This window comes from Palaemon carinicauda, chromosome 30 (genome assembly GCF_036898095.1).
Source record: "Palaemon carinicauda isolate YSFRI2023 chromosome 30, ASM3689809v2, whole genome shotgun sequence".
In the NCBI taxonomy this organism is placed as follows: domain Eukaryota; kingdom Metazoa; phylum Arthropoda; class Malacostraca; order Decapoda; family Palaemonidae; genus Palaemon; species Palaemon carinicauda.
Window position 1 is genome coordinate 29849411 of NC_090754.1, and position 19147 is coordinate 29868557.

General features: G+C 46.5%; 2 protein-coding genes across 2 annotated transcripts in view; one reads left to right on the forward strand and one right to left on the reverse strand.

The window, feature by feature from the left end:
* Positions 1-19147, forward strand: part of LOC137623699 (2-hydroxy-3-oxopropionate reductase-like) — a 107959-nt gene that overhangs the window by 11694 nt on the left and 77118 nt on the right. The window lies entirely within an intron of this gene.
* LOC137622967 (uncharacterized) overlaps positions 15324-19147 on the reverse strand; it is a 36455-nt gene continuing 32631 nt past the window's right edge. The window contains exon 6 of the mRNA XM_068353568.1: positions 15324-16525. Within this exon, the coding sequence (XP_068209669.1) occupies positions 15814-16525 (712 nt within the window). The 3' untranslated portion in view covers positions 15324-15813. The remainder of the gene's footprint in view (positions 16526-19147) is intronic.

Genomic DNA, 19147 nt, shown 5'->3' on the forward strand with positions numbered 1-19147 from the left:
TTCATAACTTAAACTAGGATCACTGGAATATATCATGCATGAACACTGGTGCTAGGCAATCTGGCCTAGGGGCTAAGCTAGCAATCTAGTATGGGGTCAGGCGATGACCGGATAAAAGAGCGTCAAAACACGATATATGAAGTTCCTAGCTATGAAGACTAAATAACTAACAGTATCAATTAGTTAAGAGGCCAGAATAAGCTGTTCAGACTAGCTAAATAAGGCATGCAAGAGAACAGCGACGCCATAAAATGGCGTGTCCGGTAGCAGCACAGCTCCGCCAGAAAACATGAAATATCTCGAAAAGTATAAGTTACTTTACGGTCAGAGCTTATTTAAACAATACTGGGACCTGGTACTCAACTTTCCAGAAGAAGGCGAGGCTGAAGGTAGCAACATTACGAAGATGCAAGCCGATAAAAAAGCACAAGGGGAAATCCGTCTAAGCAAGGCAGCTACTAGCAGAAGGATGAGGACGGACGTGACGTCATTTAGCAATGGCGCCCGTTTGTTTACGTTTCGAGTACCAAAAGTAGCCACGGACGAGTGTAGCTGTGGAACGGCTCCCCAGCTATTCTCTGCCCCTCCATATCAAAGTGTTAACTCTATATGGGGTGCAGATAGCTATGTGGCGTGTTAATACATGCGTCCCCTGTTGATATACGATGTCTTAAAGGGAAACCTTTAGGATACTCGCTCCAGAAGTAAGAATTCTGTGATAACCTGTGGTTTAATTCTCTGGGAATATCCTAGTAGTCAATATACCCAAGGAAGCTACCAAAAAGGAACCTTCCTTCAGGACGTCATGGCTATCTCACCCAAAAATAGATTTTTCGCTTTGCTCAAAATCCGTTATATATATATATATATATATATATATATATATATATATATATATATATATATATATATATATATATATGTCCTAATCCTTGTATGCAAAATATGTAAAAGTATGTGTTTTATAGAGTGAGATTAATGACTATTTTAAGAGTACTATAACTGTCATAAATTGTAATGCGCAATCACTGAACTCTGTTAGAGGCGATGCGTGTTAAGTCTGATAGGCGACGTGTTATAACCCTATTGGTGACATTATATTTCCATCACAGTGGAGATTTCTACAAAATCTAACAATTCAGCATATTGACAGAGCAACATTGCATTTACTTGCCCGAGGGGTAAGCAGTACCACACAAGCTATCATAAGAACAAGAAGGTACTCGTCTGATGAGTATCTGGCTGTGTATAGTTTATTCACATACCTTTTTGTAATAAAGTGAAAAAACCCATGTTCTGATGTCTCATTATCCGTTGATATGGGACATAATTGGTGTCAGGTGAAAGAATACTTTTGTTTGTGTATGCTGTGAGCGAAATTGTTCTTAAAGCCGGAAAAATAATAGTTCAAGATGCCTAGATACGTGAGGACTATCATAGCAGACACTGCTGCTGCAGATGAAAACAAAGGAGCAGTTGGTTATAGTGATGTCGATGAAGAATATAGATGAGAGTAACAATTGCAGGAGTTAGAAAATAGGTTAGATAACCTGGCAGAGTTAAAAAACTGATTATTAGTTGAACGAGAAGAGGAGCAGCGAGCAACCACGGCATATCTGACATAAATAAACTAAGTTCAAACGCACACAAGTGAAAGCTCACATGCACAGCCGAGTCAAGATACTCAAAATGGTGTAGGTCGAAAATTGCCAGAACTCCAGGTAGGTGTTAGGCCTTTGGATGGTCAACGGCCCTATGAAGGGATTCAATCGATCAAAGTGTTTATGAGAGACTTTGAAGTAGTCACATATGGTTGGTCAGAAAGAGATTAAGCAATTCTAGTAATTAGGTTGCTGAAAGATGCTCCAGCAATGGAGGTAATCTGTTGGCCACAAGACAGTTCAAGAAGTTATACTGAAATACAAAGACTTTTAATTCAGAAATACGCCTTACCCGATGCAAGAAAAGGGAACATGAAAGAAAACTACAAACCAAAAATTCGTGAGGGTGAGTCAGTTCTCAGTTTTGCAACTCGTATTTTTCGAGATTGTAATTTGTTTACTACATGGTGCTAATCACCCAGGTGATAAAATAGCAATTGCCTGTAAACACATTCGTAGATTAGTAAACCCGTATTTATGTGTTTATTTGTTCGATGACAATCGCTCGTTAGCAGACGTTGTGATGGCGATACAAGACATTCTAGACAGTTTGCCAGAAGAAATAAAGATGGACAATAACTATGCCGATGCCGGAAAGGTGGCAGCCATGAGAGGTACTCACCAACCCCTAAACCGGGAGAGGGGAGAATGAAGTCAGCAGGTGAGAAGTCTTCAAATGTTGGCAGTGTGGGGGAGAGAGGCACCAACGAGTCGAGTGCCCCACCCAAGGATCTCCACGCTGTTACACTTGTCAGGCCTACGGTCATCTATCTCGAGAGTGCCCAGCAAAGAACGCCGGGGGCGGGCGGGCTGTGGCACACGCACACCACCCCCAGCCCAACATCTGAGGAAAAGGAAATGGAGGAAGGAGGAGACGAGGGAGATCAATGTCCCCATACATGACAACAGAAGCAGTTGAGCAGGCTGTGGTGCCCCCATTGGTACCACCCACCTCACCCCTACAGCACTAGGGACAGGAGCAGGGGGCAGCGGTATTGCAAGCGAGGTCATTGGCATGTGCCACACATATCCCTCTATTTTGTTTGCTCTTATTTTTTATGCTTTTATTGCCTCTAATTTTGAGTTTTCAGTGTGCCAATATTTTTTAGGTAATCCCTAGCTTAGGGGGGGGGGTGTAGGATAAGTATGTATCAGTAAGGAATCAAGTGTTACTGTATTATGTCTATGGTTCGCAACTCATTACCTAACTCCCTTGTGCCAAGAGGGAATAGTGCTCCTTACTTACCTTGCTCATAAAGTATCCTATTAGGACTTTTCAAGTAAATGCAGTTTTCCTAAAGATTAAAGTTCACACTACACTAAAGTGATATGAAAGATAACTATTGACTAAGTTCAAACATCACAGAAGAGCAAAATAAACTGACTGACAGAATGACAAATAGTTGTCCACTCTATCAGGATTCTATTGAAGGAAGAGACTATCCATGCTTGCTGGCTAAGGAAGAGACTAACCCTGCATGCAGGCTAATTGGAAAGAGACTATCCTTACTCACTGACTAAGGAAGAAACTATCCCTGCATGCTGGCTAACTAAGAGACTGAATTATGCTGGACATCCTGGAAAGGAAATATTTCACCTTAAAGGAAAAGTCAGTAAAGGAATAGACTGACACTGGCTGCATGGTGAGCACAAGAAGACAACATCCCTAACAAAAAGGCTAGCAAAGGAAGACCACAATTCTGAATGGTGTATCAGGATATGAAGCAAATTACTCAAAATGGACGACCATGAAAAGAGATCGAACATGATAGATTCACTAGAACCAGGAAAGGGTAAGACCCACCCAAAATGACTCATCAGCAAAGGAAGAGGTTGGTGCTATCAAGGATGCTAACAAAGGAAAAGAACAATCATAGACAATTGACTCGTGAAGGAGGCAACATACTCTGATAATATGACAAAGTAAGAGACTACCAAAATCACACTGACCAGCAAAGAAAGAGGCCGTCTCTGAAAGAAGGGAAACAAACAAATAAAGAGATCTTTTTTCACAAGACAATTACTTCCTGACTAATAGGGTGGTAACCTGTTCGCCTGCATTTGCATTACCGCAGATCGATCCCAGCCCGGAACTGTGTATTAAGATTTTTATTGGGAGGTCAGACCTGTGGTTGGACAATGAAGTGAGGGTTGGGCTTGCTCGGGTGGCATATTCCTGAAGTCTGGAAGGAAATAGACCCTCTCGGATATTAGAACCAATCAGTGTGTGATTTGTAGCAGTGACGTCGAGAGAGGTGATGACGTCATTTTTCTTTGTTTCGTTTCTTTAATAAGATTTTGCTTACTAAGCTAATGATGATAATACATTAGTAATGATAATGATGTCAGTAATTGTGATTATAAATATTTAAAGATTAATTCGCTAATCATAGAGCTGTAAACTTCACAAATCTCATAAATCATATCTTTTCTATGATCTCTAATGATTGCCACATGGAGAATTCGATTCGGTGTCCTAAAAACGGTCTTAATTCGTATGACAACTTCTTAATGTAAGTTATTTCATGGTAAGAATGTATATGGGTAGTGCCTATGCTCTTTCCTTAATGAATTTGCCGGTATAATAGAAATTAAATTACTTATGATATAAAATTCTGTCGACATTTCATCCGAAGCTATTCGGTACCAACCGCTACCCCAATGCAATTTAACTTCTATCATACCGGCTATATGCTTTCAAGATTATGAATAAGGCTATATATATATATATATATATATATATATATATATATATATATATATATATATATATATATATATATATATATATATATATATATATATATGGATTTCTGCTATGACTAAACCTGTCTTAAGAAGGAGAAATAAATGAATTAAAACTGATTTTATTTAAAATGATGAAGTATTGAAGCGATGAGGCGTAGCCTTTACAACGGCGCACAGATACACAGGTCTGCAAAAAATGGTAGAGAAAAATACTACAGTACTAATGAAAATCCCTGATTCAGAATCACATAACATCCTTCTATCTTATTATCTCTGCCAATGAAGTTGTAGGGAAGTTGTGTGTTTGTTTGTGAACAGCTTCCTGGCTACAATTTCAAACTTAGAGTAATGAAACTTGAGGGGATTAACTGTTGTGTAAAAAGCTGGAAATATTGTTTCAAATTGCAACATGTGTGCCTCTCCTACTCTCTCTACCTCTGGTTACCAATGTTTTGCAATTTTAAATACATAATTATCAATGTCATTACAACAGGCATTACTATCTGATTGACTTGGCTTGTATTGAAGGAATGATTTCAAGTCTTATGGATGGAGGGTCACAGTGTTTGTTGTTTATAAGTATGAAAGACCATTTGATATTTTCTGTCATTCCTCATGAATGGTGATATCTTTTATAAAAATTTCAATGATATTTGATTTGATAATTAATCACATTAGTGTGGTATTGTTGGCTCTTCCTTATTGTCACTCAAAATCAATTACTCTACTGTACAAAGATTTGACTGTGAATTAAGTCATCCAATGAAAAAATGACTCATCTACTCATATTGGCCTCACACTTAGGCATTTAGTACGGCTGTTTAAAATTTGTGTTACTTTGAATTTTATTTGGAATCATTGTACCCTTCAAAATGCACAAATTTTGTCCTGTTGATCATATATATTTCTTCTGCAAGTTTATTTGTTCTTTGCTGCTTATATACATATATATTTTCTATTGTTGTTTTGTAGTTTTGACTCAATGTTTTTGAAATACAGTATGACAAATTCGGAGATAATTTGTATTTTTCCTAACCATACAAACCTTAGCTATTTCCATTGGGTTTATCTTTCGGCGTAGCTGAAATGACGAGCCAATAGTTTTTAACGAGGGTTAACTACCCCCGCGCTAGTTAGCGGGGGTAGGGGAAGGGATAGCTTGCTACCTCTCCCCCCCCCACACACCGGTGATTTGCTTCACTTCACTTAGAGGTAGGACTTGACTTGGGGGCCAGGGCTGGCGGGCCAATATGTGTAAATAGCTAAGGTTTGTATGGTTAGGAAAAATACAAATTTTCTCGGAATTTGCCATTTGTTCCGTAACCGAAATACAAACCATGCTACAGTGATACCTCGGTACTCGACCATAATCCGTTCGAGATCCGTGTTCGACCTCCGATTTGTTCGAGTACCGAATTTTTTTTCCCCATAAGAAATAATGGTATATATTCTATTCCGTTCCCAAGCACTCGAACAGGCCCAAAATATTAATAAAACGTGTACCTAAACAACAATAATTATCTAAATGTGTATGAAATTGGTCAGAAAATCCTATAAAACAATTTTAAACCATTTACTGTACTAAAATAAAACAATTTTAAACCATTTTCTGTACTGTAGTGAACATACCTTTGAGCAGCGGTTCGATGGCATACAGGGATGGATGTGGAGAGGATGGAAGGGGGAGGTTACTGCTTGGAAGGAGAGTCCCCTTCCATGATGTGGCGGGGTAGTTCTCCTTCAGGAGTTGTTTCTCTCTCCAATGAAAGGGTGGGCAGATCTATTTCAGGGGTTTCTTCTCTTCTTTGTCTCTTCTTTGGAGGAGAAACAGGCTTTGATGTAGCAGCTTTCTTTTCTTTTGTGAAAAACTGGTCTATTGTTAATTGTTTCTTCCTCCTCTGCAGTATTCTTCGAAAATGATACATGACACTATCATTAAACATATGCACTGCCCGGTTTGCTACTGCAATTTCTGGGTGGTATTTTTCAGCAAAAGCCTGCACATCTGCCCACTTGGAACAAATTTCATTGATGAGAGAACTTGGAACATCCTCCCTTACCTCATCCTCTTCTGAAGATTCCTGCTCCACAATCAGATCCTGCTGCTGTTGTTGTTGCAGGTGCAACAATTCCTCCACAGTCAACTCGGTAGAATGGCTTTCTACAAGCTCATCAATATCATCCTTGTCGACCTCAAGCCCCAAACTCCTGCCCATGACAACAATTTCCTCAACGACATCAGTGTCATCAGAAATTACAGGGGTAGCAGTGCTTGGACCCGCCTCTGGTTGGAAACCTTCAAACTCCCTCTCTGTGACACATGATGGCCACAGCTTACGCCAGGCAGAGTTCAATGTCCTATAGGTCACACCTCGCCAAGCTTGGTCAATCATGTTAACAGAGTTGAGGATGCTGAAGTGTTCCTTCCAGAATTCCTTTAGGGTCAACTTCGTGTCACTGGTCACTTCAAAACACTTTCTGAAAAGGGCCTTGGTATAGAGTTTTTTGAAGTTTGAAATGACCTGTTGGTCCATGGGCTGGAGTATGGGAGTAGTATTGGGGGGCAAGAATTTGATTTTGATAAAGCTGTATTCTTCTTTCAAGTCATCCTCGAGACCTGGAGGATGTGCAGGAGCATTGTCCATAACCAGAAGACATTTCATTGGCAAGCTCTTTTCAATGAGGTAAGCCTTAACCTGGGGGGCAAACACTTCGTTTATCCACTCAGTAAAGAATTGTCTTGTGACCCAAGATTTAGTGTTCGAGCGCCACATAACTGGTAGTGCACTTTTACAAATATTATTTCGTTTGAACACCCGGGGGTTGTCCGAGTGGTACACTAACAAGGGTTTGATCTTGCAATCGCCACTTGCATTTGCACACAGCAACAATGTTAGCCTATCTTTCATTGGCTTGTGACCTGGCATCTTCGTCTCGTCCTTGGTAATGTACGTATTGGCTGGCATTTTCTTCCAAAATAACCCAGTCTCATCACAATTAAAGACTTGTTGTGCGATCAAATTTTGTTCATTTATGTACCGATCGAATTCCCCCACGTATTTATCGGCTGCAATTTGATCCGAACTAGCTGCCTCCCCATGCCTAGTAACACGATGAATACCTGTTCTATTACGAAACTTTTCAAACCAACCCCTGCTCGCTTTAAATGTAAATGAATCACTTTCACTGGTACTCGGACTTTTCTTCACTAATTCTTCATAGATATGCAACGCTTTTTCACAAATGAACGCTTCACTAACACTTTCCCCGGCCAACTGTTTTTCTTTAATAAATATTAAAAGCAACTTTTCCATCTCCTCAATCACTTGTGGCCTTTGCTTAGTTACCGCCGTAACTCCCGTTGCAACATTCGCCTTCTTAATCATTTCTTTATGCTTTAAAAACGTAGAAATGGTCGACTTCGCCATTCCGTATTCTACCGCTAAATCGGACACTCGTACACCATTCTCATATTTCGCTATAATTTCCTTCTTCAACTCGATCGTTGTTCGCACTGTTTTCCTCTTCTCCTTCCCCTTAACACTCATTACTTTCTTGGGACTCATTATGAAAGCTAAAAAAGCAATTAAAAGCACTGAAAATCACTAAATCACAACGAATGCTGATCGCGCGTTGTCTGAGTGACGCTCTCGAGAGAACTGATGCTTCCCGAACAAGCGAGAGTGGCCGAGATGGCGCGATCATCACAAAGCCCATGCGGTCGTCACGTGTTCGGCTGGTCGAGTACCGAATTTTTGGTCGAGCACCGCAGCAAAAATTTCTCGAAAATTTTGGTCGAACTCCGAATTGTTCGAGTATAGAGTCGTTCGACTACCGAGGTATCACTGTATTTACATTGGGTGACTTACCCCTTAGGAAGGGTGGAAAGTCCCCAGCCTTACTGACTTAGGCTTTGCCCGGGGACTCCGCCTCTCAGTGAGTAGCACTTGAGAGAAGGAGCCCCTGCACCTCACAAGTTCCTTGCTTCGCTAGGAACGAGTGGCCTACATAAGTTGTGTGTGGAGGAAAAGTGTGACTCGTCCTATGAAGTTGAGCTTGAGACCTTCAAATAGGAATCTAGGATAGGACGTTCCCAATACCACCTCGTCAGGGTATGGGGGACGCGACAGTATTAAGCTTAATACTAGGAGCACAAGGAAGCATGGGTTACCTGCAGAGGTCGAGGTCAGCTATGCGAAAACCAGGATGCTGCTTCCCCAAGAGAGGGGAGAATGAAGAAAGAAGTAAGGGTCAGACATACTCTTTCATTCACGCAGACTAAAACCGGGTAACAACGCCCTCAACCTACTGCTACTTGTCCATAAAGGAGCCTGAGGTTAGACCAGCTGTTGTGCAGCCACCACAGGGCCGATAGAAAACGTATCGAGGCTCCTGTGGGTCACGTCCTGCAGGTAGTGGGCTGTGAAGGTCGTCTGACGCTTCCAGACCCCAGCTTGAAGCACCTGCGTACAGAGAAGTTTCTCTTGAAGGCCAGGGACGTAGCAACGCCCCTGACGTGGTGTGCCCTCGGGCGACGTGACGGAGGAGGGTCTGGATTCAAGGCGTGGTGGATAACCCTTCAAATCCAAGCCGAGATGGTGTTCCTCCTCTTCGTCCTGCCTGTGCTTACAAACAATGCTCGCACTTGAGGATGGACTGCAGCTGTTCTCTTCAAGTAGTACCTCAGACACCTCACTGGAGATAGTAGCAGCTGGTCTGGGTCGCTTGTTACAGAACAGAGACTCGCCATCCTGAAAGAGTAGAACCGAGGATCCAGCACCCCAGGATTCCGAGTCTTGGCAACAAACTCTGGGATGAACCTGAACGTTACCTCCCCCCATCCCCTTGAATGGGCGATGTTGTAGGAGAGACCATGAAGTTTACTAACCCGCTTGGCTGAAGCCAAAGCGAGCAGGAAAGCCGTCTTCCAAGACAGGTGGCGATCGGAGGCCTGGCGTAATGGTTCGAAGGGAGGTCTCTTAAGAGCCCTGAGGACCCGAACCACGTTCCAAGGAGGAGGTCTCACTTCCGACTGGGGGCAGGTAAGCTCATAGCTACGTATGAGTAGAGAGAGTTCTAGCGAGGAAGAAATGTCCACGCCTTTCAGCCTGAAAGCCAAGCTTAAGGCTGAGTGATAGCCTTTTACTGCCGAGACAGAAAGGCGCATTTCCTCCCGCAGATATACGAGGAACTCCGCTATTGCTGGAATAGTGGAATCGAGTGGAGAGATACCCCTCCCACGACACCAACCACAAAAGACTCTCCACTTTGCCTGGTAGACTCCCTCAGAGGACTTTCGCAGGTGCCGAGACATTCTCTTCGCAACCTGTTGCGAAAAGCCTCTCTCCGTGAGGAGACGCTGGACAGTCTCCAGGCGTGAAGCCGAAGCGAGGCCACGGCCTTGTGAGGGATGTTGGAGTGGGGTTGTCTGAAAAGCTCGTGTCGTGGAGGAAGTTCTCTTGGGAGCTCCGTCAGGAGCTGCAGAAGGTCCGGGAACCATTCCGCGTGATGCCATAGCGGAGCTACCAGAGTCATCGAACAGTTGACCGATAGTCTGGTCCTGTTGAGCACCCTTCTCATCAGACAGAACGGTGGGAAGGCGTACACGTCGATGTTGTCCCACCGTTGCTGGAAAGCATCTTGCCAGAGAGCCTTGGGGTCCGGGACTAGGGAGCAGTACAGAGGCAGCTTGAAATTCAACGCTGTCGCGAACAGGTCCACGGTCGGGGAATCCCACAAAGTCAAGACTTTGTTGGCTATCTGAGGATCCAAAGACCACTCGGTACTCACTATCTGCGAGGCCCTGCTCAGACTGTCGGCGAGCACATTCCTCTTGCCAGGAATGAAGCGAGCTGATAGTGTTATCAAGTGGACTTCGGTCCACCTCAGAATCTCTACTGCAAGATGGGATAGCTGCTGCGAAAAAGTGCCTCCCTGCTTGTTGATATAAGCCACTACCGTGGTGGTGTCGCTCATCACCACCACGGAGTGACCCGCCAGGGTCCGTTGGAACTGTTGAAGAGCCAGAAAGACGGCCTTCAACTCTAGCAGGTTGATGTGCAGGCACTTTTCTGATTCTGACCAAAGGCCTGAGGTCCTCTGGTTCAGAACGTGCGCCCTCCACCCTTCTTTTGATGCGTCCGAAAACAGTGTCAATTCCGGGGGGAGGACGAGAAGACTCACTCCCTTTCGCAGGTTCTCGTCGACCAGCCACCACCGCAGGTCCGTCCGTTCCAAAGATCCTATCGGGACCTGTACGTCCGGGGAATCGGATCCTTGATTCCACCGGGACTTGAGCCGCCACTGCAGGGATCTCATCCTGAGGCGGCCGTTTGGAACCAGACGAGCCAGGGAGGACAGGTGACCTAAGAGACCCAACCACGATTGGGCGGGAAGCTCTTCTCGCCTGATGAAGGGTTCCGCCACCCTCCTCAGCCTTGCTATCCTGTCGTCTGATGGAAAGGCTTTGTGGAGATTGGTGTCTATCAGCATGCCTCGATAAACCAGTCGTTGGGACGGCTGCAGAGAGGACTTCTCGAGGTTTACCACGATCCCCAGATCCTGGCAAAGACCCAGAAGCCTGTCTCGGTGCCGAAGAAGGGTCGACTCCGAGTCTGCTAGGATCAGCCAGTCGTCCAGATAACGAAGGAGACGGATGCCGTTCCTATGCGCCCAAGATGAAATCAGGGTGAACACTCTGGTGAACACCTGAGGTGCTGTGGAGAGACCGAAACACAGCACCTTGAACTGGTAGATCTTGTCGTCTAGGCAGAATCTCAAGTACTTCCTGGAAGACGGATGGATTGGGATCTGGAAGTACGCGTCCTTTAGATCCAGTGTGCACATGAAGTCTAGAGGTCTCACAGCAAGTCTGACCGTGTCCGCTGTCTCCATGCTGAACCGAGTTTGCTTGACAAACCCGTTCAGAGCCGAGAGGTCGATGACAGGTCTCCAGCCTCCAGACGCTTTCTTTACAAGAAAGAGTCGACTGAAGAAGCCTGGGGAGCCGTCGACGACCTCCTGGAGAGCATCCTTCTTGAGCATGGTCTCGACTTCTACCCGAAGGGCTAGCCCCTTTACCGATCCCATGGCATAGGAGCTCAACGACACTGGATTCGCTGTCAGGGGAGGTTGAGATGTTATGAACGGGACGCGATAGCCTTGGCCGATCACAGAAACCGTCCCAGCATCGGCCCTGTGTTGCTGCCACCTGTGCACGCAACGTCGAAGGCAACCCCCCACAGGTGGACACGCGGGGGGATTGCCGCTCCTAGTGTTTGCGGCCGCGGCCGCTCCCTCTAGGAGCCTTGCCTCCCCTGGAGGACTTACCGCCCCTCTTGACCTTGGCTGGAAAGGGCTGGGGCTTAGACACCACTTTCTTAGCTGCCGGTGCCTGCTTCGGAGCCTTACGAGGCTCGGGATGGTCTTGGAGTCCTTGGGTTCCCTCCTAGGAGGGATACAGGATCCCAACAAAGAGGTTCGGAGAGCACCTTCCGCGTGAGACGATTCTCCTCCATGAGGGGAAGGCTCCCCCCTTGGTGCCGAGGGGGAGACTATCACCTCACTGGACTTACCCGTGGACGGAAAAGCCTCGTCCACGGGAGAAGGAGAAAACGCCTGCGAAGGGGATGGGGCCTTCCTGACAGACCTCTTATTAACCAACTTCTCCCTGGGGGAAGTCACCACAAAGTCCACTCCTCTCCTTCTCTTCAGCGGGGGTGAGGCAGTCGTTGGCTTGTGACCTTGATCGGCGAGTGCTGGCTTCATAGCCTTCACTAACGCCCGCATCAGAGGACCAAACCAAGTCTGCCGCTCCACGGACACAGAGTCCGAAATCCCCGCTGGAGGGAAGGGGATCGGGCGATCCTTCGGAGTGGACACCACTGGACCTTCCTGAAAAGGAAAAGGGGAAGAAAGTTGCACTGACCTCTCTGAAGTGTCTTCCCTATCCTGCACAAGAGTCCTGTGCTTTGGTGGAGGCGATCCTGAGCGCGGTCTAGCAACACGCGTTCCTGCTGCTGTCACGGGCTGCGAAATCCGGCGCGAACGGTGATCGCGCGGGCGCGCAGGCGAGCAGTCGCGCGGGCGTACAGGCGAACGAGCGCGTGGGCGAGCCGGTGAACGAACGCGTTGGCGCGTCGGCGAGGGAGCGTGTTGACGCGCGGGCGAGCGAGAACTCTCCGATGACCGCTGAGGACGTTGTTCAGGAGACCTGTAGCGCGTGGGAGAGTGATTACGAGCAGGCGATAGGTGGTGCGCTGGTGAACGCTGGCGCGTAGGTGAGCGATGGCGCGTTGGCGAGCGATAGCGCGTAGATCACGTAAGCGAACGACCGCGCGAGGGCGAGCTAACAGAAGGCGACCCATGTCCTTCCAGATCTTCTGGGCGACGGCGTGTTGGAGAACGCTTGCGCGCAAGCGATAGGTCACGCGGGCGGACTGGAGATGGCCGATGTTCAGGTGATCGCTGACGCGCTGGGGACCGCTGACGCGCATGAGATCGCTGATGAGCAGGCGAATGTTGATGCGTCTGTGATCGCTGACGAGCAAGAGGGCGACGTGTGGAATCCTGTGAGGGCGAACGTTCACGAACGGGCACAGGAACAGGAGGCGCGTGGGCGTACATGCGTTTTGGAAGTACGCGCTGGAGAACGCGAGCGATGTTGTGCAGGAACAAGCTGAGGATCGCGAGGGCGCTCAGGAGACTGATGGCGCGCGGGGCGCACAACAGGAACTGTAAGATATTCGGAGTCCACAGGGGAGTGCTGGGGAGCAGTGGGGCGATGGCCATCAGAAGCGTGCTGACGAACAGGAGAGCGCTGACGGTCAGAAGAGCGCTGACGAGCAGGAGAGCGCCTGTGCGCTATCACTGCAGAAGGGCGAGCGGGGGAACGCTGGCGCGCTGGGCGCTCAACAGGAACAACAGGTTGAAGGATGTCCTCAGGAGAGTGCTGGCGAGAAGAGGGGCGATCATCAGGAGAGCGCTGGCGAACAGGAGATCGCTGACGAACAGTAGAGCGCTGACGAGCAGGAGAGCGCCTGTGCGCTAACACTGCAGAAGGGAGTGCAGGGGAACCCTGACGCGCAAAGGAAGAATCCCTTTGCCCCGAAGGGACCGTTGCCCGTCGGGTGACGAGGTCAGGCTGCTGAACATCTGCACCAGAAGTTGAAGGTCTGGAAGGCATAGGAGACCGATCCCCAGAGAGGTCTAAGGAAGCTGGAGCTGCAGGCTGTTTACGGCGAGGAGAGTCCCCTTCGGAGGAAGGAGGTGAAGAATCAAAAAGGCGCCTCTTAGCACCCTTATAAGGAGACGGGATGCCCTTGCGACGCAGTGGACGGTGAGCCTTACGGCGAAGGCGGCCACGAGGAAGATCGTCAGGACCATCAGTCCTCCGAAGGGGAGTCTCAGTCAAAGCACTCCCCTTAGAGGGAGGCTTGGCAGCAGAAGAGCCCGCGCGCGGGACTCCCTTCCCCCTTCGAAGGATGTACGGAAGGGGGAGGAGAGCCGTCAGCACCATCATCCACAATGGTACCTGCAGAGGATTGACCCGCCCCGTCGGAAGCCTCTGTCACCACGACGTCGACGATAGACAGAGGGTCTATCTCTGCTATCACCGGCGACTGCTTAACAGCGGCCCCCAACTGGACAAGGTCAATCAGGGCTACCCTGGAGGGCAGGCCCTTAAGCCCCAGGGAAGCCCAAATCTGAAAAAGATCATCGTTAGACAAAGATTCATTAACAACAACCTCCCACGGAGGAGGAGGAGGAACCGCCCCGCTATGGGAGGCGACGCCCTCTCCCCCAATCCAAGGTCGGGAAACAGAACTAGGGCCTGCGCTCCCACTCGGCAGACTCTCCTTAGGAGCCAAACGAGGGGGAGCTTCGGAGGAGGTTTGGGCGGCGAAAGAAGAGTCCCGAGAGCCTTCCTCCTTCAAGGCAACCCCGGAAGGAGAACGGTCTCTCTTGGACTTCTTCTTACGCCGGCGGCCAAACCTCTCCCACTGGGAGGCAGACCACTCCCTGCACTCGCTACACGTAATCTCTTTATTACACCGTCGGCCTCGACACTGCGGGCAAAGGGTGTGAGGATCTGTGTCCACCGCCGACATAAAAGTACCACAAGGGCGGCCGGCAATTCCAGGGCACTTGCGCATAGTGAACAAAAAGGGTGAGGTCAACTTCTAAACACACACACACACACTGAAAGAAAAAGCAGAAAAAGATTAAGGCTGTCAACGAGGACGATGGACAGACACGTCTGTTCATCGCCGGAGCCAAAAGTGAAGTGAAGCAAATCACCGGTGTGTGGGGGGAGGGGTAGCAGGCTATCCCTTCCCCTACCCCCGCTAACTAGCGCGGGGGTAATTAACCGTCGTTAAAAACTATTGGCTCGTCATTTCAGCTACGCCGAAAGGTAAACCCAATGTAAATATCGTGGTTTGTATTTCGGTTACGGAACAAGTACATATTTAGTCAGGTTAGGCTAGAATACGGATGGTAATTCATGCTCAGAAGTATACATGGTGTGAGACAGGAAATATAGACCTTTATTTTAGTTGCTAGGGTAAATCTATGTTGCAATAAAAAACCATATTCTTTTAATAATATCCAACAGAAATGATTAGCAAATTCATTCTAGTCAAAGAAAAATATACCATAAAAATTTTTTTCCAATATGCACAGATATGTAATAGAGCACAAATTTACGCCGTGTATTACAACCAAAGCCATGCTCAAGTTTTGTTGTGCAGATATCCTAAACTATGCAAAATTTTTGCTTTGCTTATATTATACATATTACCATTGCAGCTTTCCTTTGCTGATATTTTGTTGTAAACTTTAAAATCAACAGCATAGATAGAATATAAAGGAAACGAACAAATTATTTACAAAAGATTATTTTATACAAAAGTTTATATACAAAAAATTACTCACATTGTACATCATACCAAAGTTGATTGACTCCAAACTGCACAGTTCCATTGTCAACCAGATACAACAAAAAATGGAATAATTCATGACTTATAAGCTATAATAGATACATAAAATTAATATGTTGCCTTAACACTAATCAAAAACTATTGTGAAGTGTGAGAAATATCAATTCGAAAATAGATTTCCTATTTTCCATTTGAATCAAATATATGCCAATAAAAAAATACATAAATATCACTGTTTTTCACTTGAAGATTTGTGCCATGAGATTTCCCATTGGCCACATTGCAGGAAATGTTGTGAGCCAGATTACGGGGGACGTTTAGGTTGTGAAGACACAGCTACCTGTCGCATAACAGCCTTTACACAGCGGTGTAGTTCCCCTTGGCCTGCTAGTTGAGCGTCTTGCACTGGAGGTTGGCTGACAAGGTATCTTACCTCGACCAGCTCCACCATTCCTTATTGCACTTCAAGTGCAATCCAGCAAACTATTCAACTGGTTTGCAGTTTTTACGGAATCCAGACGAATGAGGAACTTCTTCAGTGCTAAGTCTGTATTGCTATTTCCATAGCGCGCACTGACTCTAACAATGGCATCTGCAACATCATGTGATATATTCCTAGAGGCAAAATCATCCTCATCTAAAGATGACATTGTCTCTGTTCTAGAAATTGGCTCCTGTGGCTCCTCTTCCATATCCAGATTTTCTGTCTTGACACTAACAATTTCTTTTACCTCTGCCTCGTCAGTGATCTCAAAGCCGCCATCCTCATTCAACTTTCTAAAAAATTCCACATCAGGGACCTTCTCTTGGCCAACAGCCAAAACTGCTAATCGATGGCGACTTTCACTGCTACTTAAAAATTGCTGGGGCACAGCTGTCATGCTAAACTCGGCACATGCAATTTGGTGCTTGCAAATAGCACCAGTTTGGCCTTGCATGCAAGAGCACAGTCCTATTTCAAGGTCTACATCATATTCTATGGTTGAATCAGATTCGCTCTGTACTTTATATTTAGAATTGCCAACCAATTCAACGCTGTCTAATGCAACCTTGGTCGAGATTATTGGCTTTACATGCCGCCTACTCAAGGCCACATCGACCAATCTTTGCCTCATGTATACATCGAAAATCTCGACCATAAACATCAGTAGCTGGGCCGTGTTGTATGCCTTGCATCTGAAAAAATAAATGAAGAACCAATCCAAACTGTTTGATAAAGTAAAACTAAAACTAGGGCAGTCTGTTACAAAAATTAATGGAGTGTAACCTAAACTTTTGCCAGCATAGTTTTAAATATATACAGAATTTGTTTTCTTAAATTTTACCAGCATGGTTTTAAATATGTCCCTTTCCTCTCTCTTTCAAGGTAAGACATTTCCATAAAAAACAAGTTTCTATACTTACTGACAAATCATGTTTGCCAGATCAATCAGTACAAATTAACTCCATAACATCCAGAGACCTTTGACTCTTAGTATTTTCATTGCAGTATAGAGGTTTTTAATTAAACTGGAGCAACTCTCAGCTATTTAGATACCACTTGTTCTTTCCTGTTCCTTTCAATATGCATACTATGGAGTAGTTTTTGAAAATGTTTATGCCAATATAATTTTAATTATCATTATCATTATGTAGTCTAAAACATACACACACACACACACACACACACAGACACACACACACATATATATATATATATATATATATATATATATATATATATATATATATATCAAAAATTTTAAGTAATTTTTATTTTTCCTAACATACTTACCGAGAATTACTTTCTTAGGAGAGTCACTTGGTGACCTCTTTCTCGATCAAGATTTTTGGCGCCGATATCCCCCACCCCGCTCTCCATACAGGCGTACCCCCGCCGCCACAGAATGCGCCCCGAGGGCAGGATTAGGGCAGGTCACTGCTTCTCTGGGCCATTCTCCTCATTCAGTTCGTCGTATAGCCCAACTTGGCAATGAAAGGATGGCACTCGGTGACGGAAGGGAGGGCCATTACCCGAAAGTATTTCTCGGTAAGTATGTTAGGAAAAATAAAAATTACTTAAAATTTTTGATTTGTTCCAACACAAATACTTACCGAGAATTACTTTCTTAGGAGACTTATACTTTAGGAGGCGGGAGTGCTATTCTGACACTTGACTAGGCACGTAGGGCCTAGAGGGCTATGGAATGCGGGGGCCTATCAGAGTACGGGAGTGAGGGTAACTGCGCCACCTTACGCTATTACCTAAGATTTTACCTCTTAAAAATTCTTCTGACGATTTTCTCCGGATGTAGTCGCGAAGAATGTGTTCATCGTTGGGTACAGCCTCTGGCCTTACCGCTACACAGCCCGGAGGGCGGCCATGACTGTCCCAATGGAGAACCCGTCCAAGGATTTCCTTGAATAACCCTTGAGGTAGTGGGCAGTAAAGTTTGGCTGGTGCGACCAAGTACCTGTCTGTAGGATCTGCCTCACCGCCATGTTTCTCTCAAAGGGCAAGGGGGTGCTCAGACCCCTGATGTCATGGGTCCGGGGAGTGCCTGGCACTGCCATTTTATCCTCTTCATAGGTTCTAGCGATGCCTTGTCTCAGCCAGCAGGAAATGGTGTTCTCGGAAACTTGCTTCCTATTAACACCTGTGGAAACGAAGAGGTTCCTGATACCTGGTCGGAGTGAGAGAAGTCGAATGACAAAGCATGTATCTCTCCCACTCTCTTATCGGACGCCAAGGCCAGCAAGAAGACGGCCTTGAGGGTGAGATCTTTGTTCACGATATCTTTCAAGTGTTCAAAGTGGGAGCGACACATCATCTTCCGGACCTTGCCTAAGTCCCACTGGGGCACCTTTCCCGCCTGAGGGGGGTAAGACTGTTCGAAGCTTTTGACAAGCATCGCTATGTGTCTCGAGGCCCCCAGGACGATGCCCTTCCGGAGGAAGACTTGGCCTAAGGCAGCCCGAACCCCTTTTCATGGCTGGGATTGACCTCTCCACTTTGTCCTTGAGAAAAACCAGAAAAAACTGCCATGTCTGGGACAGAGGCCTTAAGAGGTCTAATGTACCTCTCAGCGCACCACTTCGCGACGGAGGTCCATTTTGTCTGGAAGACCGCGGGTGGCGACTTCTTAGGAATAGAGACATTCTCTTAGCCGTGGAGGAAGAATATCTTTCTTTCTTCAGGAGCAGCTCTTAGTCTTCAGGCGTGAAGACGTAGGGAGAGAGGCCTGCCGAGGAGCTTGAAAAAGTGAGGTTGGTGCAGAAGGTCTGACCTGACGGACAGAGGCCACGGCGGTTGACTCGATAGGTCTTTTAGGTCCGCGAACCACTCTCTCTGTCTAGCCACCAGGGCGCTACCAAAGTCATCTGTAGGTTTTGAGCCGCCTTTACTCTGCTGAGCACTTGTCTTATCAGCGTGAAAAGGGGGAAAAGGCGTACACATCCAGATTGTCCCACTTGTGCTGAAAAGAGTCTTCTAAGGCAGCTTTCGGGTCTGGTACAGGGGAGCAATAGACTGGGAGTTGGGCGTTGAGGTTGTTGCAAGGCGGTCAACCACCGGGGAACCCCAGCGTTGAATGATGAGCTTGGCTATTCCTGGGAGAAGGGACCATTTTGTCCCTACTATGTGGCCCATTCTGCTGAGGCCGTCGGCCAGAACGTTTTACTTCCCGGGAATGAACCTTGCTAACATCACCCCTTGATTCCCTACCACTCAATCTAGATTCTCTATGGTGAGATCGCACAACTCCTTCGATTACAAGTACCCTGCTTGTTTATGTATGCCACTACCGTGGCGTTGTCGCT